Source organism: Pezoporus occidentalis, unplaced genomic scaffold (assembly GCF_034315485.1).
Source record: "Pezoporus occidentalis ecotype Australia unplaced genomic scaffold, CSIRO_AGI_Poc_V1 ctg182, whole genome shotgun sequence".
Classification (NCBI taxonomy): Eukaryota; Metazoa; Chordata; class Aves; order Psittaciformes; family Psittacidae; genus Pezoporus; species Pezoporus occidentalis.
The window spans coordinates 727149-753790 of NW_026913662.1; the positions used below are offsets into that span (position 1 = coordinate 727149).

The 26642-nt window shown below is 37.5% G+C and overlaps 1 protein-coding gene across 5 annotated transcripts in view; it reads left to right on the forward strand.

Moving 5' to 3' along the window:
- ANO4 (anoctamin 4) overlaps positions 1-26642 on the forward strand; it is a 218144-nt gene that overhangs the window by 118145 nt on the left and 73357 nt on the right. For 4 of the 5 annotated variants that reach the window (XR_009964174.1, XM_062615474.1, XM_062615476.1 and 1 more), the window contains 2 exons: positions 25439-25539; positions 25793-25894. Coding sequence is in view for 4 of the 5 variants with exons in the window: in XM_062615474.1 (XP_062471458.1) it covers positions 25439-25539; positions 25793-25894 (203 nt within the window). In the remaining variant the exon portion in view is untranslated. The remainder of the gene's footprint in view (positions 1-25438; positions 25540-25792; positions 25895-26642) is intronic. The other variant, XM_062615475.1, reaches the window with a different exon arrangement.

Below are 26642 nucleotides of genomic sequence, written 5' to 3' on the forward strand. Positions count from 1 at the left end.
CGACCTTACTCCTACTGAGTGCAGTCCACATTTCTGCACCTATTCCTTTTAGTTACCTGCTCCAATTATTATTGAGACTCTTGGTACTCTTTCTAGAGGCCTTACTAGACCATGCCTTCCTTTTCCTGTCAGTTTAGGCACAGGGACTTGAGCAGTATTTTTGTAGTTTGAACAGAGCCTAAAGTCTCTCCTTCTGTCTTAATCCTAAACATTGAAATAATTGGACAGTGCATGTGAATCACTTATATTGGTGTTATTTGCAACACAGTGTCCCAAACCCCAGTGAATCTTTTCTGAACAAAAAGAGCAAAAGTGAATGTAAAGTGTCTAAAAGTTTATTGATATGCTAAGTAGCAGGAGCAAGGCTTAAGAGACCATCTCTTTTGCCTACGCTATGTTCTTTCTTAAACTTTTAAAAGTATGCTTATACATGGCTTAATTCTCACTTCTGTGCGGAGTAGACACTGCTGAATGTATATCTTTACCTTGATCAACTCACACCCACGCCAGTATGCATTTTCAAGCTGCCACCGATGGAAATGGTAGAGGAGTGCCCAGGTTGCAGGCCATGGTAAATTATGTTGGTGCTGTGTATTATCACTGAATTCCTGGTACATGTGTAGATATTCTACCTGCGTACTTGAAAGGCATGGCTCTATGGAGAACAATGGGGAGTTAAAAATGGAAGCTCTTTCTCTCCAGAACAATGAAAATGTTTCCTTTATTTAAATGTTTACATGTTTTTAAATGAGCATGGGTACTGGGGCTATAAGAGTATGAGCGTATCACTGATTACATCAACCAGTTATCATAAACTGTGCCTTCAAATAACCTTGAAGTTAGTGTCTTTAGTGCTGCTGTAGTTGATAAGACGTTTTCAATAGCAGCCATCGTTCATTTAATCCTGTAAACATACAACTGTCTGTAGGAGTTGTACCACAACATCCAAGAACATGAGAGTGTTGCTGCAGCTGTTCAGCTTCACAACCTAGAATCCTGCCCTGCTTCCACCAGGAGAGATGCTGAAGAAGTCTCTGAAATTTGGGCACTGTAGAAAATGAATGTGAAATTAACACTCCCTATTGATACACCTGCCCAGTGATCTCAAAACTATTTCTTTCTACTTTGTGATTTTTGCAGTTTTCTTGTTGTGCTAAGGTCAATAGTGTAAGCTATGAAATCACTTTATATTTCGAGTATTATGAAACTATTTGCAATATTTTACACAGAAAACTTTTTCAAGTTGATGATTCAAGTGCTTACTATGAAATTTTCTTGACGCTTTCAAGCCCATTTATTTGGACTTTGCTGCCTAGACTGCATGAATGTTCTGCCCATTTGATTATTCATTTCAGTTTCTATTATGCTACTGGCATGCAGTTTTATTTCTTATTAATTTCATTTGGCCTCAGTGTGACTTCTTGGCAGCATCAGTAATTGTACATTTTCTAAACTCAGAAAGATCAAAATGAGGTTGTATTACATGACTCAGGCTAATGTTTTTTAAATCTAGGGTAGCAATCTTTTTTAGCATATGATTCTGACCTAAAATTAAACCGTAGCATCTATATTTTATGATTTTTATGAAATTGAATTATAATCCTGAAGGAAATAACTACATTCTCGGTACAGTCCATCCCCCTCCCCACAAAGTAACATCTGTGTTGTGTAACACTTGTGTTTAAACTAAGCAGTGGGATTGATTATTTCTCATTATTTGTACTTCTCTCTTTGGTGAGACTACACGTCATTCTGAGTTACAATTCTGGAATATTTTAACAGAATGTCTGTTTTCTAGTTCTTCAGGTATAATATATTACTTCTGGAAAAGCTTGCTCCCAGATAAAATAAGATAATTGTTTGTGGCTTTGGTCATGGAACTTACACAGAGGCAAGAGGCTGTAATTGCTGGATTGAAAGAAACTTTCTGTCTTCTGTGAATTTTGTGTCGTTGTTGGTGCATTCTCCTTTGACAACTGGCTCTGTTCATATATTGACATTCAGTTGTGTTAGTCCTGTCTTTTTAATGTGAAATCAGTGGCAGAGAGGAAAACTTACAGAGCTGTTCACACTGTAGTTTCAAACCCGTATTTCCCTGCACACTGCAGAAAGAGAAAAATGCACTGCAGTGGCTCACTGACAAGTGTAGCACATCAAAACACCCAGGAAGTGGTGAGTGGAGGGCACATAAGTGTTCACTTAACAGCATGAAATGTAAAAGTGAATCTGAAATGAGTTCATAAATGTTGAGATAACTTCAGGCACAGTGTCAAGATCATGTAGCTGAGAAAGGTATATGTTTCTAATTTTATAAAAAGGTTTTGCAGGTAATTCCCCAATGAATTCACACTCACATTTTTTAGCTATACCACAGCACTCTGCCACGGGAGTTCTGCCAGGTTTGGTGCTCTGTATATTCAGCGGCAAACAATGAAGAGCTCCCAGACCAAGGAACAGATCATTGAATTAGTGAAAGCATGGTTAGCAGAGCTCTGAGAGTGAATGCTAATCGAGTGGAACAGCATAAATAATTTTCTGACCCTTTCCCATGCTTTTCAGTATATACTGGATCTGGGTCACATGACTGTGTTGTCCCAGTCCAACATAGATCACGTCCAAGATGTGATCACATTCACAGAAACTCTAGGTAAGTTAATTGAAAATATACGTCATTCCAGGAAAAGGAACTGTGTTTTCTGTCCAGACAGATATAAAATTTCCTATGTTCATTTATCCTTTTTTTACACAAGTGAGAGAAATAATTATGATATCCTGGCGGTGGGATTCTCAATGACCACACCATTTTCATCTTTTAATAATGTTTGAGACAGATTTATGTCTTGGGTAAAATGAAGAGGGCAGTCTCCAAATGGAACAAGTTCTTATCATGGATGAAATACCAATAGCACTGCTGATTTGTAGGACTGATACCTTCTGTAAATACTACACACAACTTCCAGAGTTGACTGGCAAATGTTTAAGAGGATACAAGGTACTACTGTCCACATTTTGAGGTCATGTTTCGTATTTATCCAAATGCAGGATAAACCTGAGACTAAGATCAATACACTGACACTTAGAAAAAAATAACTTATGATCACTTTCATGTGAAAAAAATGAATACAGATAGTAACTGTCAGTTCAAACATTGTGTCCATCCCTCTGGGACCATAGAAACCCAACATTTTTCTGGAAAACCTATCTTTTCAGGAGAGAGTGAAGAGTCAGAATAATATTGGGACGATCGTATTTTTCACAAGAATGAAGATTTGTAAATTCAACCTCTTGGCCAAAACAGAGCTAAGTTCCCTTATCCCAAATTACTCTTGTATCTTCAGTTAATGTGTTTTATTCCCTGTCCTAAATGGCCAGGTAGAACTAAGTTGCTGTAAGCAGTAACTATGTTGTGCTGTTGTACATGTATATAGTATTACAGACAGCTTTCAGTAAGGTACTTTAAATTATGCTACACATGCAGAGCATGCACTGAGGTAGCCAGCATGGAGCAGCTAACATACGTAACTTGTTCACTTGCAACTTATTTAAGCTGGACTTTAATGCAATGCAAATGCAGGATAAAAGTAAGGTAGTTCAAGGAAATCTATGCTGGATGAACAAACACAGACCATCCTTGGATTTGTAATTTGTAAAAGAGAATAAAGAGGTCATCTTAGATTTAGGTAAATACTGCGTATCCAAAATGAATCTGATGCTTAGTAGGATCTTGTCATGTAGCCCTAGGAATAGACTGCATTTAGTTTGAACTTGCCATGGGTTTTAGGAGGGGCTGTTTTGTTTGTTTGGTTGGGTTTTTTTCCTTCTCGTGTCTGCACTAAATTCATATAGAGTAGTTCTCCTACTAAATGTACTTGATACATTTTCCTTAAAGATTGTATCCAAACTTTTAAAGTCATAATTTGTAATTTGATTTGATGGAGTTTATTTAAAAAGGCATTTGGCATGACAGTAGAAATTGAGAGACAGTAATATTCAGGCCCTTTATTATATATATATTTCATATGTATGTATGCTAATCTTTCAGTATAAAAACAATGAACACTCCTTACTTAAAAGCAATAGCATTCCTTACTGCCTCAAAAAGCAAGTCTCCTCACAGCTACTGGAAGTATTGTTTCAGGAACTAATTTCAGATATTATTTCAGATATGTTATTTCAGACATAATGGCAGTCAACCCATTTAGGCTTCTGCCCACACACTGATCTTTGCATCTCCTGGATAAAAGAAGATACTAGCGTAGTGTACTGGTCCAGTCTTCAGGACTGTTTTTTGTGATGTATGCCCAATTAAAAATTTAAACAGTGCCACCATAAGTGTCAAGATGTCACCAGGACATCTCTAATTGCATTCACTCCCTGCCTCAAGCAGCAGCTGATGTTTCTGTGGCAACATCTGGCAGATGATAAGCAGGCAGTGTATACAATAGGCAATAGAAATATGCCATAAGTGTTCTCTGAAGAAAAGCCAAAATGGTAGGGAAGAAAAGCACAGTATAAGTTTCACTTTTGCCATATGAACAAGTATCTACTAGCTGGTATAGTCTGGCTCTGAAAGTCATGTTAATCTGAGAATGAAAGTTATGTTTAGAGATCTTTTTCAGTAGTTGATGCAATATGATTAGAGAATGCTATTACATCATGACTTTTCAAATTTGCAAGCAGATGTAGATAGGTTCATGGTGAAGTAGTCTGAGTTCTACAAAGCAGTTTCTCTTAATATGCCTGTAACTTTGCACTAATGGGATAGGACTTTAGAGGGTAGAAAAGTATATTTGGTAAAAGAATTATATTTAGCAACAACTTGGAGTCAGGTTTAAAATGATGAATGTTGAGAGAAATTACAGATGACAGAAAGAGCACACAATATAGTTTCTCTGTGATTCTTGGCTGATCCCTGAGTGTAAAACCAAAATAGACTTATGATCATGTCAAAGTGAGGTAAAAGTTAGAAATAAAGAATGAGCATGAAAAGAACTTCAAAGACTGAAACTTTTGTGCTCAGAAAGCGAGGATGTGAAAGAGATGTTATGATTAACAGCTTTTGGTCCCAAATATAGTCAAATATTATCATCTTTCCTTCTGGCAAAAATGACATCTACTACTTTCTGTTATTGTTGTCAGTACTGCAGAACCAAAACAATTACGTGAGACCAATCTGCTTTTTTTCTGGTTTATGCGTCATCACTGCAATTGTTCATGAGACTCCTGTTACATAAATGTTATTGCTGATTGTGATTCACGGGCAGAAAAGAATGAAGTTGACTTCCAGACCCCAAGTGGCATTTGCAGATCTGAGTGAGGAAAGGTGTTTTATAAACTTAGCTTATGTAATTTGGTTCTCTGAGAATCAGTGCACAATAAAATCTCAGTGCCTTTGGAGTTGACTCAAAGTTTATTTTTCAGTTATTTTCAGTTATGACTACAGTTTATTCAGTTATTGAAAGAACACTGACTTGTTTGTAATTTATTGCTGCTGCAGGTGTTAACTTAATCAACCAGGAATATAGTTTATAATAGACTGCTCAGCCTGTTTGCAGCTTGCCAGGACAGTTTGTGCTAGTGGCCAGGAGCAAGCTCCAGGTCAGATGGGAAATCTTTTCCTGGCTGCTGGTTTTCCTTTGGTGCTTATACCCTTTCCCTATCATTTTCTCTCCCTTGTCCAGTTGAAGAGGGGAGTGACAGAGCCACTTTGGTGGGCACCCAAATTTGTGTTCAATGTTTAATCCAGTACTATAACTAATATAAAATATCCAGTAGCTTTCATGCATGTTGTTGCAGTCTCTCACTTTTCTGATCCTATTATTCAACATGTAAATATCTACAGGTAATGAACTTACAGGACAAATTATGCAGCCTGCAGGAGCTGTGGTTTCACAAACAGCATAATATTCCATTATTAGCAGGTGCAGTTTGTTGTTTAATGTTTAAGCACCATGTCTGATTGCATCCACAAATCATGGATAGAGACATCAAAGTGACATAAACCAGCCTTGCAAAAAGGGAACCAGACTGAAACGCAAGCCCACCATATGCATAAGTGAAAGTGCTTACAGCTATTTAATTTATCAGGCTGTTCATTTCATCCAAATTCAGCCAAAGCAAGTTAAAAAAAAGACTTACTGTTAGTTCATTGTCTAATGCACCTGCAAGTGTAGTCTCTTTTCAGTAGTGTTTTACAGAAAAATGTACAGGTACAAATAGAGCAACATCCTCCTCCAGAGCGCTCTGTATGAAAATGAGTTGCCACTAAAAAGTGGAGGAATTTCCAGCATGGTCTTTGGGGGAAAAATGTTTCATATTTCAGCTACTATGTCCAGCGTAAAGCACAGTGGAAATTTGGAGAATTTTAAGGAGGTACATGGAAGTCTGGATGGATAGAGTCTGAACTCAAATTTAAGTGTGCAGTTTTTAAAAGTAAACCTCTTGATTGTTTGAGGGAGCCCAGAGATGAATATTTCTGAGCCTTTAGCAGGACTTTGTAAAATTGTTAGGCTAAGAAACTATAGCTGAAAAAATTATCTACATTTAAAAAATGTAGATCAAAATGTAGCTTTTTTGTGGAGTATGGAGGTAATACATGAAATATAGATAACTGAAAAGGGATAAAAAGCCTCTGAGATACTTTTTTTTCTTTCAGGAATTCCTAGTAGGACTTTTTTTTTGTCAGAGTTTCCTGTCATCAATCTTCACAAATCAGAATATCAAAAACCTTTTGAAGGACACCAGGCTCATGGAAAAAAACATAGAGGCAATAGATTAAAAAAAAAGATGAAGGTTACGTATGAGATGTCCCCTATATGACAAAAGTCACCTTTCCTTTTACAGTAATTGGCCTTAAACTGCAATTATTTTTGAGATGCTGTTTGCCTGCCAGTGACATCAGGAACAAACATAATGCACAAGGCTACAATCACTTACTTCACAGTGAGCATTTCATTGCCCAAAGGTGACATGACTGGTTTGCTGCAACACACACTGATGATACTGGTTTAATAAGCAGAAATCTAGAGTTGTCTGTATGGAACAGAAAGAGTATACAGAATTACTAGCAGTATATTGTGTATTCTCATTTCATGTTGATGATTTTGGTGTTGAACTCGTTTTGAGAAGACAGTCTTGTGTTTACAGTAACGTGCTTCTGAAACAAATAGTAATGGTTTCAAACAGCTGCAGTGCCTTCTTGGACTAGGGGGTATTTGCATCTTCCCCTGCAGCATAGAGCAGTGTGGGGCTGCCCTCCCTGGAAGTAGTCCTAGAATGGAAATATGAATCTGGAAAGGACAATTCCTCTTCTCACCAGCTCTTGGCACAAGGTCTCCAGGCCCTCTTGTTGTCCGATTCTTTCTTATCCTAGGTTAATTTGGTAGCATCGGAACTTTGTGACTTGGATTGACTGTATTTTAATTGTGGTAAGAGCCTCACAAATAGAGCTAGTCAAATTACTTCAGTGCTCAAACTTTATTGAAAAAGGCATTTTAGTTTATGGCTCTCTGGGTTCAAATTAAATGCAGCATTATCCACTGCATATTTATGTATTTGTTTCTTGCTGTTTGAGTGGTAATGAAGTGATGTTTTAAATGAAGTTTAATAAAGCCTAGCCTGAGAAAAATGCTTCTGAGATAGCTATGTTGACTGAAACCTCTGTAAACCAATTAGTCATATTCCCTTGTTTAAAGTCTTACATGGTTTACAAAACTCTTCTGTGCACAAATACCTTTTGTATTCTTGTATTAAAACTTTTAAAAGAATCTCTGAAAGTGCCTTTTAGGCAAAATAGTGTAGAGACTTTTCTTTCCTCTTGGTCTACATGGTATTGTTCTTACTACTCAGTGTCGTGGCTTAAACCACTGCTTAAGTGAATGTTACAGCTGAACCTAGGACACTTAGATACAACTTGTTGTTTCTGGTAATAGACTGAGATAGATCTTTCCACTTATAACAAATATGATTGACTCCCCTTTCTGAAGTCTCCACTGTCAAGCACTAATATAAGAACTTTGTACGTCCTCTTTTAAAAAAACAGTCATCTCTTGTACCTTTTTAAAATTCAAAACCTTCCATAAATAAGAAGACCTCTGCAGTGAAAATTAGTTAGAAGAAGAACAAAACAGACATATGAATCTGGAAAATACGATTCTATACTTTGTCTTACAGTATGCTAAATTCATGTTATTTTTTTATGTCTGCTAGATTTGGAGACATGTCCTCTTCATTTCCAATGTGTTTATTTGACCTCCTTTCAGGTTAGTTTATAAATGTCATGTTTTGAAAATGTGCCATTGTAGGCTAGTAATAATGGTAGAATATTCAGTGATTTTCACAGTCACATACTTCTACACATAAGAACTATATATATAGTTCTCTGTGTATATACATATATACACATGTCTGTATAGTTTTCCTATATCTTTCTGTGTCTGTAATAAAATATCTAAACAATTTCCTTGTGTAAAAATTTAGGAGTTTGGATTTAGACATTAGGGTTTAAATTTAAATTGGTTGGAAAGTTATCTCCCATAATCTGTTAAAAACCTTCCATCTAATTTTAGAATTACAGAATGGTTTGGGTTGGAAGGGACCTTAGAGATCATATGGTTCCAATCCTCCCTGCCGCGGGTAGGGACGCCTTCCACTAGACCAGGTTGCTCAAAGACATCAAAAGTTTCAGCAGAATCGTCACCAATGCCAGATAAGGATAGCCATGGCTTTTTTAGTTCTGTATCTGTAGTTCAGTGCAGACTACAGCCTGGTACTCCTGGCAGTGTGCGCTCGCAGCCCAGAAGGCCAACCGTATCCTGGTCTGCATCAAAAGGAGCGTGACCAGCAGGTCGAAGGAGGTGATCCTGCCCCTTTACTCTGCTCTTGTGAGAACTCACCTGCAGTATTGTGTGCAGTTCTGGTGTTCTCAACATAAAAAGGACATGAAACTGTTGGAAAAAGTCCAGAGGAGGGCCATGAGGATGATCAGGGGACTGGAGAACCTCCCACTGAGAAAGTTGGGACTGTTCAGCCTGGAGAAGAGAAGGCTGCATGGAGACCTCATAGCAGCCTTCCAGTATCTGAAGGGGGCCTATAGGGACTGTAGTGAAAGGACAAGGGGTAACGGGTTAAAACTTAAACAGGGGAAGTTTAGATTGGATATAAGGAAGAAATTTTTTCCTGTTAGGGTGGTGAGGCACTGGAATGGGTTGTCCAGGGAGGTTGTGAATGCTCCATCCCTGGCAGTGTTCAAGACCAGGTTGCATGAAGCCTTGGGTGGCATGGTTTAGTGGGAGGTGTCCCTGCCCATGGCAGGGAGGTTGGAACTAGATGATCTTAAGGTCCTTTCCAGCCCTAACTATTCTATGATTCTATGGTTCTACGGTCTAGAGTTCTTGTGTTTATACAGGGAGTGCTATTGCTACTAGAAAATGGCTTTCTGAGACTGGATTGGATAAAACAAATGCTCTGAAACAGTAGTTAGGCAGAGGGACATTGCAGTAGGTAAAACATCGCAGGTCAACAGTCTTGTGCAAATTTATGGGTTTTATCATTAGCTTCAGAAATTCACAAGAGACAAGAATTGAAGTGATAAAATACAGAAAGTACTGACCAAAATCAAGAGGCCTGTTAAAAGTGCAGAGGACACTAGTGGGAGGCTTTGTTATTTTCCTATATGTTCTCTGTGAGCAGAATGAATAAGGTGGGGTGGGGGAAGTAAATAGCAGCCAAGGCCTTGTCAGTAATTGGTAGTAGCTGTGGTAATCCCCAGGTTTGAGCTTTAGCTCTGAGTTGTACAGGGTGTCCTTTCCAACCCTAATGATTCTATGATTCTAGAATGTGCTGGATCACTTGCTGTCACTGTGATGTGTCCCAGACAGCTAAGCGGCGAATTAGAGCCACCCATGAAGATGCCGTTGTAGGAAGTAATGTGTCTATACTACTGCAGAAGTTGGGGTGGGTGGTGAGGAAGGTAACAAAAGCCCAGGGAAAGTAAAGTGGCTGTAGTTCAGAGTCCCAAGAGGGAAAAGAACACTCTTACTGATTGTAGCTGTTTGCAGTGTAGATCTCCTGCCTGGGAGGAACAAGCCCTTCTGGGCAGCAATTCCTCTCAATGTGAGGAAAACAGAACAAAAGAACTATATCCTGAAGGTGCCTGTTTCTCTCCATTGCAGACATCTAAACATAGTTGCCCTGAATCACACCTGTGATGTCTGCTCCTTGGGAGTAAGCCTTCAGGCAACTTCTCAGGATCAGTGGGCTTAAAGCCATGATTCTGATCCATGTGTTTTGATGCAAATATAGCAGCCTGCCAGTGTCCAGCAGGGAAAACTGGGTCAGATATATGGAACACACTAGATCTATAAACTATGAAAGATAGGGTGGGTGTTTGTCCTGTGCCCAAGTGGTAGGTATGGACTTACATAAGTAGATCTGGTGGAGTGTAAAGCAAGCAGAATTGTCTAAAGCAAGTGTAAACTAGCAGAATTGTGTGACAATTGTAAAGTTCAATTCTAACTCCCTCAAGCTATGGAATAGGTTAATGCTTCTGCAGATTTTCCATTATTTTACATCTTCGTCTTCCATTCTTTGCTGTTTTGACTGTGAATTGATGAGTGCTTGCTATGCCAATTTACATTTACATCTTGGCCTGTTTTTTGTCTCTGTTGTGACAGGAAATAGAATTCATGTATCTTACTAATGCATTGTTCCAGCCAAAAGGCACAGAAAAATGTAAAAATGAGATGGGATGATTGAGAAAACGGGAGTTTTGGGAATGAGCAAAAGAAGCGTAATGGTCAGGCAGCATTAAGAGGAAGCTAGCATCAAGATGTGGAGGCATATCCACTTTAAATCACGGCAGACAAGAAAAGACCCCTTTTCATTGTACAACTTCTCCTATAAAAATCTGAGAGTAAAATCTCTTTAGAAATACAACACAAGCCCTTAAAGCCTTGAAATAAATCTTTTGTATTATGGAAGGTGACTATCAGACGGCAGGGAAGAAGAAAGGCAAAGAATTAATAGTCATTAATATAGATGAGACTCATCAAACAGTTTTAGCTGAAGATAGAGGGAAATGTTTTGAAAATGTGAAAACATTTCATTTAAACAGATTCAAAATTAAGTGGCTGATATTAAAATGCAGTGCTAGTTGATAAATGCTTAGCTTTACAAAAGAGAAAACAAAACAAAACAAAAAAAAAGGAAATGTTTAGATATGATTATATAGTCCAGTAATATACCAAAACATGGTACTTTGTGCAGAAAATATTTAAGCTTAAATCAAATTGAAGTTTTTCGCATGTTTTCCTAAAAATTGTTAGAAATCTTGTTCAATTTGCTCCATTTTCATATAATTTATTTAATTTGGTATTAAACAAAATGCATTTCTCTCTTAAATGGCATCACAGCTGATTACTGAAATGTTCATGTAGCACTGACTATGCCTCCCTAGCAAAAGCTTTTATTTGCTGATTCTGTTCTTAATTTATTTCTTAGACTATTTGTGAGGCATCAAGGATATTTTCCATCTGATACTGTGTAACATAAAAGAAAACCTCGTTTCCCAACTCGTTACTAGATTCCCAATGTAGAATTGAGCTGACAGCAGCTTTTGCAGTCAGGTCTATTGCGTGGGTATCTTATTTCCTTTGAGTAAAGGAAAGTAAAATTAGATCTTAAGTGAAGGACATAGTGCCAGTCCCACAACTGGGTTCAGATCTCATCAGAATATACACGGAAATGAATGGATTACTTGCACTTTACAGTTATTTATCCCATGTCCAGACATTATCACAGTCAGATTCTTAAAAATTTGCAGCAGGAACATGAATATGTTTTAGATTTTCTTGAATACCTAGAATTTGGATTTTCTAGAAAGTGCATGTGTGCCTGTCAAATGGCTGACCTTCTCCCTAACTTTAGCATTAAAGCCCCAGAGCACTCTCAACAAACTATTACCAATATCCAAAAGAACTGATTTTTTTCATGTTACTCTTGAGTAACATGATGAATTAAATTGTTCTGAGTTAAATGTATGTCTTTAACAAAGGGAAAACATGTTTCTAATGTACTTAACCACTTAATTTTTATCTTGAAGCCTATAGAACCTAAAGATCTCAGAAATGTATTTTAGGTAAAATAACATATAGCACAGTAAGTGCTGCCTAGAAATACTGTTCAAAATATCTTAAAATTATCTCTGAAAGAAATTGGATAGGTTCAGAGAAACTTACAATTTAGATACCATTTTTTTTCTGAATCATCTTTAATTTTTATCAGATAGCTCTTTATTGGTTTTAGTGTGGTGAAAGCAAAATGAGAGGGGGTGGGAGGTGGGAGTGGGTTTAATTTATCCGAAGTCAGGAACCATCTCTTCACTGTTGCCTTCTTGACAGAGATTATTACAGTAACATCCACATAGGAGCATGATGTAGGCTTCTTCTTTTATCCCAGACTAGACTCAGTCACCCCTCTTCCTGCATATGATTCTTAACAGCCCCACATCCAAACTCCTGGAAATCCTAGACTGGTGTTAGATGGGATCTGTGGACCCATGTTAGTTGCATCTGTAGCCTTTGAGATGATCTTATGCCTTGGTCTTTTCATATTCACCCCTTAGTCTTTTCATATTCACCCCTTAGTCTTTTCATATTCACCCAAGGTTAGTATAAACACCAAAAAAGCTTAATGTGCAAACAAGCCTTATTTTAGTAGAAGATTATGTACCAGAACTAAAGAATAAAATACACCAAACAGTGTTTTTATTTTATACTTAACACTTAGAGCTCTCCCTGCTTGAACTGCTGTCTCAGCCACACTGGAAGAACTAAGGAAGTCTGTCTTGCTGCTTCTGCTCCAAGTCTCCCAGGACTGACTTGATCTGTGGTTTTGAGATTGCTTCTTAACCCTGCTTTTTCCCCAAGGCTGAACCCCCTATCCTCTTTCAAACACCTCCAAGTCTCTCTTCTAGTTCCTGTCCTAGTAGGACTGCCAGGGATTTATGCCAATTATACCAACGATGTCTCAGTCCCCAGACTTGCTTTTTATTGTTCTGATCCCTCTTCAGAAGTTTCTTTTAGTTTCCTTTGCCAGTGTAATTCCTAATGATTCAGTCTTAACAACACTGTTGTGCTGAGCATAGGACCACTCTTCCAATTCTGTAGCTTTTAAAAATGAAGTGACACTGTTATTTGCTCTCTGAATTTCCCTGTCTGGATGTTTTTTTTTCATAGTAGGTGGTTCATGCCATGTTTATATTTCATAGTGCATTGTCTCTCAAGATGAAATACTCTGGGTTTTCGATCATGTATTATCACATATTCCAGAGCAGACTGAAGGTGATCAGGGAGGTTTGATTTGATTCCATAGTGGTTTACAACTACTTGATTCTCTTGCAAATCATAATAGAGGAGACGGGAGGGATGTGAGGGTCTCTAGAGGATAGGAGTCCCTTTCAGGGCTCCAAGTGCAGGCCAACTACATACTGCCAATTGTTTATCCAACCTTTTCCTCAAAAGTAATCCTTTTAAAAGGATCCTTTTAAAAAAGCCTCCTTGCCAGATCACTCTGATGTTTCATTATTGTTCAGCTTGATTTTTATTTTTTTCTAAATATCTGACCTAAATCTTCTTTGTTACAATTTAATCCTGTTATTTCTTGCCTGATTCAGAAGTAACATGGAGAGCAGCTCATTCCCTTTCTATTCACAACTATTACTTACCTTTAAAATGTTACTGCATTATCTGCTTAGCATTTTCTGCTGGATTTTGAATCACCCTGGCTCTGTCAATTTTTTCCTCTAGGTCAAGTTTCCCTAAACTCTGGATCATTCTTGTTGTCCTGCTCCAATCCATCTGTAATTGTTCCAGATATTTCTTACTCAGGCTGGACTTCACCCCCTGCTGAATAGCTATCCAAAATAAAGGACTGAGGGTTTAAGCTCTATATGCTCTTAAGTTTTTAATTTTTCTTTTCTCTTCATGCACCTTACCCTGCCCTGGCTTCTTTTGCCAACTTCCCTTGATCTTAACAGTGACATTTTTTTTGTTCATCTTTTCTGCATTTTTTTACGTTTCGGCCTCCTTGCTGTCTTTGCCTTCTATGCTACAATACTGTGTTTGTCAGACCTAGAGTTTCGTATGAGAGATGCCATTTTCCTAAGCACAGAGCATGATATTTTTCCTCCTTTCTTCTCTGTTTTTCATTATACATTTAAAAAATTATATGCTAAGTTCATCACTTTAGGCACTTAGTGACATTTCCAACATTAGACTTTCTATTTTCTTGTCAGTGTTGCTGTCGCTGCACTTCCCACCAGCCATGTTCAGTGGTGATGATTGCTCAGGTTTTACCCAGAGCTCTTTCCTTATTAGTATTTTGATATTTTCCTGTTAACCTTTCATTTTTTGGAAGGCGAGATGGCATCTGTGTAAGATGGGCACTTCATCTAAGTGCTGCCAGGAAAAAAGAAAAGAAGTGTTTAAAACTTTTTAATTTTCTCCCTTTTGTGCTAAAATATCATCTGGGCATATCAAGAATTCCCACATTCTTTTTCCATTAGTAGTCTGCAGAATTTTATTTTCATTTCACACAAAATTTGTCCAGCTCAAAGGTTAAGATTACTTCCTTTCAAATTCAGGTTTGAAATTACAGATATCTGTAATTTCTTGTGCTCCAGGTGTTGTCATCATCAGAGCTCTGGCATTGGAAATGCATCATCCACAGTTACTGAGTGACAGGTAGGACTAGTTGCCTTCTCTGGTTGTGTGAGGGAACCTGGTAAGGGACAAGTGACATTGACTGAGGTGGAGGAGACAAGTGACAGATGGGATTCTGGAGGAAGAAACACATATATCAGTGGGAGAGGTTTGTCTGCGTGTTGTGTGTCTGTGTGTAGAAGACAAAAAAAGTGGAGGGAAAATGGTTTTTAAATATTATGCTGCAGAATTCAGCTGGTTTTGTGGGAATTCTTTAAATTTTTCTTTCCTCTTCTTAAAGCAATATGACAGTTGTGGGCAGCAAGGCAAAGAAATTCAGTTGTGTTGCTATGAAGATAACAATTCAGTTGCACAGCTTTCAGTAGCTGGTAGCAAGAACAAAGATACGCATATGCCATATGGTTTTAATACCATTTCTTCCCTAACCAATTCACCACTCTTGAAAGAGGTTATGCATGGGGGTGTAAGTGTATTTGTACAGCAGAAGTAACGATAGTGACTCTGTAAAGTTGCATCAAATAATGCAAAGCACATTTCTACACTGAATGTCTTGGACATGCTAGGTGTTACATTTTACGTATTTGACAGGGACTACAGCCTGCAGTGTATGAACAATTATAATTCCCTAAGTGGTGGTTTGTTGAGAAAGTGCTCTGCAATTTATGTATTTTTCCTCCATTGTCTAGTGATGTAACATTAATGGAATTTCCCCAATCTTTAAAATAGCTTTTCTAATATTCATTGAGCCTTTCAAAAAAATGATTTAATTGTAGCTATAAATCCCTTGATGCATGAACCATATTGATTTTTTTTTTCCAAAGCAATCTAATGGAATTATAATTTTCCTGTCAGGAAATCTTTGTAATAGAAGAAAAAGTCTATAATAGTGCATCTGCAAAGTGTCAGAAAAACTGGGATTACTGAGTGAGATTTTATTTTTGTTTCATTTTATTTTATTTATCTGCATTTTCATGTTGCATTTTTACATTTCCCCATATAAAAGACTGAAACAGATTGATGTAGATATACTAGTTCAAGAGATATGATAGGTGAGAATTTCAATGCTACTAAGAAGTTTTACACTGAATAAAAGTATCTTGATGGTACTACAGAGCTAAAAAATACTTCAGTATCTTCTGTTTCACCTTTCATCTGTGAATTCTCTGCTGCAGCTCTTGGAGGCATAGCCCCTCCATGGAAAGTGGGCAAAATAAAAAAAAATCTAGAAATGTTTGCACATAATGTTATTTCCATCAACAGAAAACAAAGATTCTGCAATTTCCTAAGCTGAATGATCTGCATTTTGTTAGCTGGGGTCTTCTTAAAAAGAAGTAATATTTCATCATCTCTAGAGAAAGATAATACTGTCTACTTAAGCAAATAAATACTAAATAAATACTGAATACTAATAAATACTAAATAAATACTAAAGCAAAAAACGTTACAGCAGTTTCCATGGTGCAAGTAAATTTGGAGAGGGGAATTCTTTGCCAGTATATGTGTTACTTTTGGCCTTATTTTCAGACCATCATAGCGAACTCAAATTTCAATACTATTCAGAAAACTATTTCAGGATTAGTACCATCACTTTGCAATATATGCAGTCAGATCAAAACTGATGTTATCTCATGTAACAGTGATGTTGGCCTTCAAGCTTATTTTCTGGTAACTCATTAAATCTTCATGTAAGAGCTCTGAACTGGGAGAGCAGATCACCTTTATTCTCTATCACATTTATATGAACCATTAAAATATTGAGCTCCATCTGGTGCTGCTTGCTCTTCTGTGTCATACAGGATATGTTTTCACCCAGCACCTTATGTCAATAAACACATTGGGAGCAGCAGTAATTGATCAATAGTGGAGCTCATGTTTAGGCTTCTGCCTTGTCAGTACATTGTGCCATGTATGGACATTACTTTATCACAACAAATTAGAACAGTCCAAATAATTTGCCCTTGTCATATATTGACCTTGTTTCATTTAAGGCACACCTAGCAAACTAGAAGGATTTATACAGAGATGCACAAAGGATCCAGTATTCTCACATCTTAAAGATATTATTATGTATTTCAATTTCCTCTTGTCTCCAGTTAAACTCTAATTAAGCTAGCTTTGCTTAGGAAACTTAATTTTTTTCTTCTATTTCTATATGTATTTTCTAGCATCAGATGATCTAATAATATACAGAAGTCAAATTACTTTGAGCTTAGCTAAGCAGAGACAGAAAAATCATGCAGACAATGAATTATTAGGAATTTCCTCTCTGCACTGGACCATAATGTTTCATTTCATGATCAACCTGAAACTGTGACTTGGTGAAGCCAGCACATCAAGATGGATTTGCCTTTATCTCTTGTTGTTTTGCATATTTAGTTTTTGTGAAAAACCCTTCATTTAGCTGGGTCTTGCATTTTCTTTGATGCCTTTCCTTTCCCGGAAAATGGGTACCTTCAGTAAGTCTGAGAAGGTGCTGTCAGAATGGTCTGAAGGTGCTGTCAGAATGGTCTGAAGGTGCTGTCAGAATGGACTTCTGTGACTTTCCTGCAGAGCATTTGCACATGTGTGTCCTGCATAACCAGCCATGGTGCAGAGACCTGCATGGTGCACCCACCCCAATCCTCCCCCCCGAAGTGTTTTCAAGTGATTTAGCAGGTATTACAGTCATGTCAGCATTGGGTAGCACCTGACCTAATCAGCCGTGCTGACATGACTGCATTAACCCCACTACTCCCTCTACAGACAGGAGGCCTAACACCTCTGCCTGTAATTCCTCAAGTTTTGGGTATGTAGCTGACTTGAAGAACTCAGGGCTTCATTGTGCCATGTAGACTGAACTAAAACATTTCTCCTGATAGCGTTATTTGGAGTAGGCTCTTGCTCAGCCATGGTCTTGTTGAATTCACTGGTATCTCCTTTTATGAAGAGTTTTGCACTACGCTGTCAAATACAGAGGTATACAGACTGTAAGAGAGAGCCACAGGGCAGTTCACTGCATTATGGAAAGTGTTGACACTGAGAAGACTTTGGATTCTACATTGATACAATCATAGAAATATTTTTTGTCTTCCTTGATTGCATGAGCTGAGAAACAAGACTGTGAAGAGGGAGTTGAACAACCAAATATCTTCTTCCTGGGGGAGTGTAGGCAGGTGCTCAGAACCTGAGCTGTGCAAAAGCTTGTACATCCATGTGAGGGGTCAGTGGTGGCCTTTGTGTCCAGAGATGCTGTAGTGCCCAGAGAATGTGCATGTCTCCATCCACAGAGATATTCAAGACCCCACAAGCTACTCTAGTTGACCCTGCTTTGAGCAGGGGTTTGGGCTGGATGACTTATGGAAGTCCCTTCCAACCTCTATTATTTTTGGATGATATGATAAGCAGCTTATTCAGTTCCTCTAGGTTATTTGTATGCAGCAGCTATAATGAGCCTGCCTGCACATTTTGTGTGTTTGATTGATTATTAAGTTTGTGAAATTAGCTGTTGGGCAAAAAATGAATTGCCTTTTTCTCTGACAAAGCAATGTTTCTCCAATAAGCCTCCAAAAGCAAACATGAATATTTAATAGGCAATTCATTAAATGTAAGTATTTTCTACTTAAAAAAAAATTATTAATGAGACATAAATCTGTACTGGAAAAATATTAGTTTTATATTTTACCCTTGGGATAAGTCACAAAGGAAGCTGATTGCTAAAATGTAATTCAATTTTATGATGTATTTTTAACACCTGTGATGCCAAAAGTAAAATATTGTATGTAAGAGTCCTTTTTTGGCCCATGGTGCAGTCAAAAAGGTTTGCTGATTTTAATTATCACTGAATAAAATATTAACATTTTGATCTAAAATTGCAGTGTATAACTGATACCTCATGTAGAGACTTCATGTCAAATAATGTGTACATGAATAAAATTCATTATTCTGCTGAGAGGTTTATCTATCTGCATTTTTAAATCTGCAAATAATTAATTTCACGTTTATAGTAATTTTCCAGTTTAGAGGAATTAAAAGATGCATCCTATCTGTCAGATTAAATCCATATGAAAAGGTGTTTTGTCACTGAAATATTACCCAGATGGGCCAAACCTGTATTCATTTGGTATTTGCTAATGGGGTTATCAAGAAATGTTTTATCATTGCCTCACAGTCAGATCAACCTATTCCATGAAGTTGGAAATATCATCCTGCAGATATTTCTAATATTTCTGGGTATTGTTTTCATGGTTAAATAGATATACTATTTCTAGGTTTCTGTACTGTGAGATCAGAATCCTGTGGATTCAGATGATGCTAGAATTAACAATATCCTTTCTTATGGTGTTTCTTATCTCAGAGGAATTTGTATCTCTCCAATTGCAGATTGTAAACTCATTGCACAGCAAACTTGAGCAGTGAGAATTTGCGTTTTCCTTCTACTCACATAACCTACCTTGTTCTTTAAGTTGCCCACCCACTCACGCATTTTTGTTACATGAAAGGACATTTGCAAACATTTTCCCCTTGTTACTAACTCAGTCCTGTTCCAGCTTTGAGATCCTGCCAACTGCTGCCAGAAATTAAGCACTGTAACAACGACACCTGCTCTGAGCTGGATTAGATGACACATTGCCTGAATGCTAGCAATAGGCAGCCACCTGCCTGCATTACCAACTCTGCTGAAGCTGAACCTCTGGAAGTATTTTCAAAACTAAAAACAAAACTTCACCCCATCATCAAATTCTGCCTTGAGATGTCACATAGAAATAATTTTAAATTGTATCGTGTGACTCTGTCCCCTTCTATCAAGTTATTCTAGATTTTATATGTCAACATCCTCTTACATCAAAATTGTTTTAACAATGACTCCCTATTTATTAGTTAGGGCTTTCTTTTTTACTCTTATTTTCATCCTTTCTGCTTTTGCCTTACAGTTTCTTGTAAGCCAAAAGCTTCTTAAAATACTAATTGAAATGTGAGCAGTATATTCCCCTTTTTCACTAAAACTGCACTTTGTACTGTATACTTGAAAGATATTGGCACTATTAATGACTAGATTCCTCTGGTCTATGAATGTGGATGTTAATGCTTGTGAGTATGTATTATTTTCCCTCAAACTAGACATATATTCACAGTATCCAAGTAATTATCCTGCGGTAATATATGCACTTCTGAAAAGTATTGGCAGTGTATTACTGCTGCTTTTCCAGTTCTGTGGAATTACCCTTGTGAATTTACATTTACATTAGTTTTGCAGAGGAATAATGGTTTAATCAACTAAAATTTGCTGGGTTTTCGTTTTCCACTTAGTTCACTTCACACGGCAAATCAATCTGTGATATTAACATAACAGAGCAATTCTCAAAAACAATGAACCTGAAGAAGTTACTATTAACTACTCTGCACTCAGATGTCATATGGAGCTTGATTCTAGAGAGAATTCTTACTAGAATTACTTAGAAGGATGTTGATTTTATCTCCTTTTCTGGCTTTTCCTGCATTTTGGCCTTCACCGTATGTTTGCCAAAAATTAAAGAACTCTGCATTCTGGGTTTTTAACTTGTCTTGCAGGGTCTTGCTTAAATAGTCAAGGTTTAATTCTGATTGCTGGATCTGTTTCAAAATCTTATTTATCTCTTTTTACTTATATGAGGAAGGCTCTAAAATGTAAGGAGAGGCATGATCTTGAGTATTTTTTATTAAATGATGGTAGAGAAAACACCTTACGGTAATCCTGCTTTCTTTTCCCTATTGTTATGCATACATAAATGGAAGTTTTTCTGCCTCAAGGCAGATAGGCAATTACACCATTCAACTGGAGACACTGTAATTTTATCCTTCTTCAAGGTTATATGCTGTGAATCTCTTTTCTCAGCTTTCTTAACTTTCGGACTCAAATGCTTGTATTAAAGTGAGTCCTACAGGTTGGTTGTGGGTTGGTTTTTTTTTGTCTTAAAATGAGTTGACAATATTTTTTATAACAAACCAAAAAATGTCTTTGTTGGATGAGAATGTTTGACAGAAGAGTCTAATCTCTGGCCTTGATCCTAGAAGACTGCCTGCAAATACGGCAAAATATGGGCTTTTCAAGAGACATTCAATGTCAGTGTAACTTTACTTCTGTTGAGACTAACAATGATAACTACAGAACAGTCAGAGTCAAGTTAACAGTGAATATATCTATTTAAATCCTGCCATCAAAAGGAGTTAGAATGCCCACGTGAGTGCATGTGAGTTTAGTAGCTAGGATTTAAATTAAATAGCAGTTAACGCCACTGTGCCCACATTCAGGAGAATAATAACCTGCCTTTTACAAGGTTTCCTTGGCCTAGCTGAGGACTGCAACTCAACAAAGCAGGTGTTTATGCTTTTGGAGTTACATATATGGCCCCTGCTTTAGTCTCTTCCACTCCTTGTATAGCAATACTGGAGAAGAATACGGAGCTTTGTTTTTAAACATCTTTGTGGTTAATTTGTTTTTGTGGGGAATACAATGTCTGTATAAACTTAATTGTAAAGCAGAAAGGTGGTCTTGCCAAAAAGGCAAGTCTGTAATATGTGGGCCTATATTCTAGGACTGGCAGCAATGATGTGGTACTAAAGTGGTTTGTCAGCAAACCCAGAAGATTTGGGAATTAGTGAAAATCTCCAGTACAGAGATAAGGACTATAGAAACTTGTGATTATCAAATACTGACCTAATATTTTCAGGAACTATGGAATATGATTTCCAGCTGTAGAAGGAGGTTGGGGAGTGGAAAACAGGAGGAGGGGGAAATTACAGTCTGTGAAAAATAGTAGATTAATAGCACTGAACACTGAAACTCATTGCATATTGACTACCTGTAACCCAGACTCTGAACTTTGCTAATCTGAATTCTACCATACAAACCTGTTTTGAGGATTATGGTTCAGTTAAGCTATGTACACCTTGCTACTGCTTCTCAATAAGAATAATAATTAAAAAAAAATATATTATAAAAAGCAAGTTGTTTGATGAAAAACACCATTTTTGCACTGAATATTTTGAATTTTTATATATGTTCACATCCAGGTACTTGTAGTTTTCAACAAACATTTCTCTAGAGAAGAGTGCAGTTCTTCCATAGAAACTATTCTTTTCTCCAGCCCAATTCAGTGTGTTACCCAGAGGCTGTGAAATCTCTACCTGTGGGGAAATTCAGGACTCATTGAGAGAAGCCCCTGAGCAACCTGATCTAAGTTGGACCTGCTTTAGCTAGTGTTAACCCAGATGATACCCAGAGGTCCCTTCCAACATAGATTAGTCTGCAGCTCTCTGATTTTTTCCCTTGTCACACTGGTGCACTGCCCTGAAGACCAGCAAGAATGTTATTATTGGCCAGAAGAAAATCTGGTTTGCTATAGGTATTCCTTCTCAAGAAATTAGTTTGAAACAACCAATCTATTTGAATGCTGGTGGCCTGCCAGTTATCGTATGGTGATAGCTTTACAGGCAGGGTTGCTGCCTGTCAATTTCAAACACTTACTCCTTTTTTGTGTTTGCAGAGTGGTTTATCTCATTGTCTGTTCCTGCAATTCCTCTGTGTGTCTTTCTTCATCATCTAGACATCACTTTCTAGCAGATTGCTCATGTCAATAGTCATCTTACTTAAATTTCCAAGGGGAGCAATGTTACATTGATTTTTGTTTGCATGTTCCCATAATGTGAAATTGAGTTTACTTCTCCAAACCACTTAATGAGCCAAGCCTCAAAAGCCAATTAGAACAGAATAATACTCCTCTCCTCCCAATGAAACAGTCAGAAGCTGAAGGAGACTCTGTCTAAATACTAATCTAGCAAAGAGAGGTTAGGAGGTTCCATTTACTAAAGTATTTTTGTAACTAAGATGGTGCTCTTGATATTTTTTATTTTTTTTTTTAGCCATTTTGATTAGCTATTTTCTCCTTAGATTAAGTGAATGTGACATTTCAGTCAATTACTCCATCTCGGTTTGTTCTTCTCTTTCCAGTCTCGGTTTTCTCAGGCTTTCTTAATGCTTTCCTTTGTGAGCAGTTAACATGAGCAAGCCCAAGTGAAATAGATTTCCATATTAATAACTTAGCATTATTATCTCTTTCTTCTGAAAATAACTGAATCTCCCAAATGAATTTTAGTTAGATCTTCTGTTGAGAGAGCTGATAAAAAAACACTACAAGTGTTGAGTAAAAGATATGCATTAAACATCTATATTGTAGTAACTATATGGAAGTTTTTCATGTTTCTGTGTGGCTACACTTAGCACATAAATCAAATTTAGATTAAGATAATGTTCACTTCTGAAATGGCATCTCCACAAATGCTGTATTTTGGGCTTCATCAAAAGGAGCATGACCACCAGGTTGAAGGAGGTGATCCTGCCCCACTGCTCTTGTGAGAACTCACCTGCAGTATTGTGTGCAGTTCTGGTGTCCTCAACATAAAAATGACATGGAACTGTTGGAACAAGTACAGAGGAGGGCCACGAGGATGATCAGGGGACTGAAGCACCTCCTTTATGAAGACAGGCTGAGGAAGTTGGGGCTGTTCAGCCTGCAGAAGAGAAGGCTGCGTGGAGACCTCATAGCAGCCTTCCAGTATCTGAAGGGGGCTTATAAGGATGCTGGGGAGGGGCTCTTCATTAGGGACTGTAGTGATAGGACAATGGGTAATGGGTTAAAACTTAAACAGGGGAAGTTTAGATTGGATCTAAGGTGGAAGTTCTTTACTGTGAGGGTGTTGAGGCACTGGAATGGTTTGCCCAGGGAGGTTGTGAATGCTCCATCCCTGGCCAGTGTTCAAGGCCAGGTTGGACAGAGCCTTGGGTAACACGGTTTATTGTGAGGTGCCCCTGCCCACGGCAGGGGGATTGGAGCCTGATGATCTTAAGGTTCTTTCCAACCCTAACTATTCTATGATTCTATGATTCTAAGTCATGTTACTGTGGCTGTCATATCTGGTGTGGCTTAAACTACAGTGTGCTAGAAAATGCCTGTAAGCTTTCTGTAAGGAAAAGCCTGTAAGCTGTTTAACAGTCATCACTAAATTTACAGGCGGTTTTTAATAAATTTCCTCCATTTCTAAATGCCAGGTATGTCAAGACCATAGTTTCCTTCTGTATATTGTGCTTATTAGAGGGCTCTTTTGAGTTTTGACGTTTTTATGGTTGGTTTGTTTTTTATCTGAGCTGTTTATGACAAAATTACTATTCCATTGCTGATTTAACCTCATCATTGAGAGAGTAGTTTCCAAGACATTTTTAGAATAGCAGAACTTAGCCTTGGTATTGTGGTATCTACTTGCTAAAGTCTCATGGGAAAATAAAAATCTAATTTGTGAAATGTGCCTGTAAAAAAAAATATCATTAGAGGCCTGATTTAGACTCCATAAAAGTCAATGAAAAGTGTACAACTGAATTCTTGTCTTTGAAGCAAGTCTTTTGGGGGCATTTTGTTGCTGTTGTATCATTTCATGTTGAAATATTTTTCAGGAAGTCATCAGCAAAAGAGCAGCGAGACTTTTTCTGCAGCTTTTAATACCAGAAAGCCACTTGTTCCGTTCTGTGCTAAATCCATTTTTTCAAGCAGCCCAGCAGTACTCTGGGGACAAATATTTCTCTGTGTTCATTTTTGAGGATTGCAATATGTTATTTGTTTAAAATAATGTTATTTCTGTAGTGACTGGGTTGGGGCTTTGGTTTTTTGCTTTTTTGGGGGGGGTTTATGTTTATATATATCTCAACTGTTGGTGCTTTCATTCCTATCACATCACAAACCAGTAATAATGTTTTAGCTGCTCAAGGACATATAGAAATTTCAATAATCTCAGTATCTGTCATGATAGTTGGGGGAGAATCAAACAAGTATCAAAAGTATAAATGTCAGCCTCCCACCCAGGTAATCTCAGTAGCTTCCAGATGAATGCTAGATTTATGAACTTCTAGTGAGTTATGTTAACCAAGGATTAATGTGAGAAGCATTGAATATGCTACAATGTATTAAAAAAATAAGAAATCATCCCTAAAGCCAAGTAACAATTTTTTTTCCCTGTTTTCTCACACTTTCTTATTCTCATGGCCTGTAGACTTTTACCCATCTCCTGGGTACTCCTTGAACTCGGCCTGTAGTAGTTATCCCTGTTAATGTCATCCATTAAGTTGTCTAAAGCTGTATTGTCTGCAATTTTATGAGAATTTCATTTATTTTTATTAGAATTTGAACAGTTCATCTTCCAGTGTTAACATGTGGCTGTCTGTGTTCTCACATTGGCTTCAGACAACCCTGCTTTCTTATAAAGCACTATTCTCCTCCTGAGAGCAGACATTAATTTCTCCCCTTCTCCTCTTTACTGCATATTTCCATTCCTCACCAGGCAGCCTTCTGTTAGGTAACAACAATTCTGGTGCACATACCCTACAAACAGCTCTCTTCATGCTACACACAACCCATGGAAAAGAACATGGTAGCACTGTAAGAGATCTTGCTGGAATAGTCATGGCCCTCAACCTTCCTATGCAACAAATCTGTACAATACTATGCTATAGGGAGCATCAGATTTCCTTTCTCCCTGCTGGCTTTAATTCTAACATTCAGAATTCATGTTGCCAAGAGGGAAGCTGGAGGAAGAATCAGAGTGGGAGGGATGACACGAGACCAGAAAAAGTACATCTTGACCACTGACCACAGTTTCTTTCTTTTTTACTTGAAAATGTAAACCCTCGTGGGTGTTTCATTTTTCTTTTGCAGTCATCTCTAATAAACAGTGACATCATCTTTGTGAAGTTGCATGCCCCTTGGGAGGTCCTGGGCAAATATGCTGAACTAATGAATGTAAGAATGCCTTTCAGGTAGGTGTAGTTGTATTTTGTCTCAACCTCCAAAGTCACACTATACTGTAATAATGTAATAATAACACCAAAATGCACATGGAATAGCTCTTCTATAAGATACCACACATCTTCAGAAAATATAAATGGAGTACCTTAGTTACCATGTTCATTGCTCTTTCATGTTAATGCCTGCAATTTCAGTACAATACTGGTTTGAAAATAAGGTGAGCTGTAGCAGTGCAGCTGTTTTCATGGGGTGTTCTATCCTTAGGCCCTTTAACCCCTTCAGTGCTGGAGCCCCCTGCATACTTGTGCGTTGCTGTTTTTTAAATGGACATTTCATTGAAATCAATGGGAGGTCAAGAAGATCCAGGTACGTAAGGCTGCACGGAAGGTGCATGTCTGTTGGACGTATCTGGTATGTTCAGCACCTGTAAATTGCTTGTATAGTGTGTAATTATGGAAATACAGATTATAAATAAGTATCCCATCTAATAGGAAAACAATTCAGACTATAAATGCTTTTTCCTGTGGAGAAAATAAAGAGCTATATTAAATGCTACTGATAACCAAATTCATTTCACATTGTTATTCAGATATTTTTATTATTATTTATTTATTACCATTTGCATGTTGGGCTATGATTTTTTTTATGTAAAATACTGATTTTACTGGTTATCAGAACTGTTAAAATAGCATTTAAAGACTTCCACTGGAACTGACCCAAACTCATGAACTCTGAGGTCTTGATTCTTCTCTCAATTAGCAGAGCTTATAGATGTAAAACTCCATTGATTTTAATGGAATTACTCTTCAGCAAGGAAAGCATCAGACCCAGAAAATGCAGCTAGCGAGTTGGTGTCCTTTGTAGGATTTCTTCTGTTTTCTTCTTACTTAAGGATGAAATATTCTTCTGGTATTAGACAAGCTGTCACAGTATAGAACGTGCTAGGAAAAATGGATATGAATCAAGGACAAAATTGCAGGCTTATTCTGTACATATGTTGGTTTTCATTTTCACAGCAGATCTTCAGCTGTTCTTTCTTGTGATTTTAGTGCTAAGGAGAAAAATATAAAAGCTATCACAAGTCACTGCAAGATTATATTCCTTTAAAAAGTGT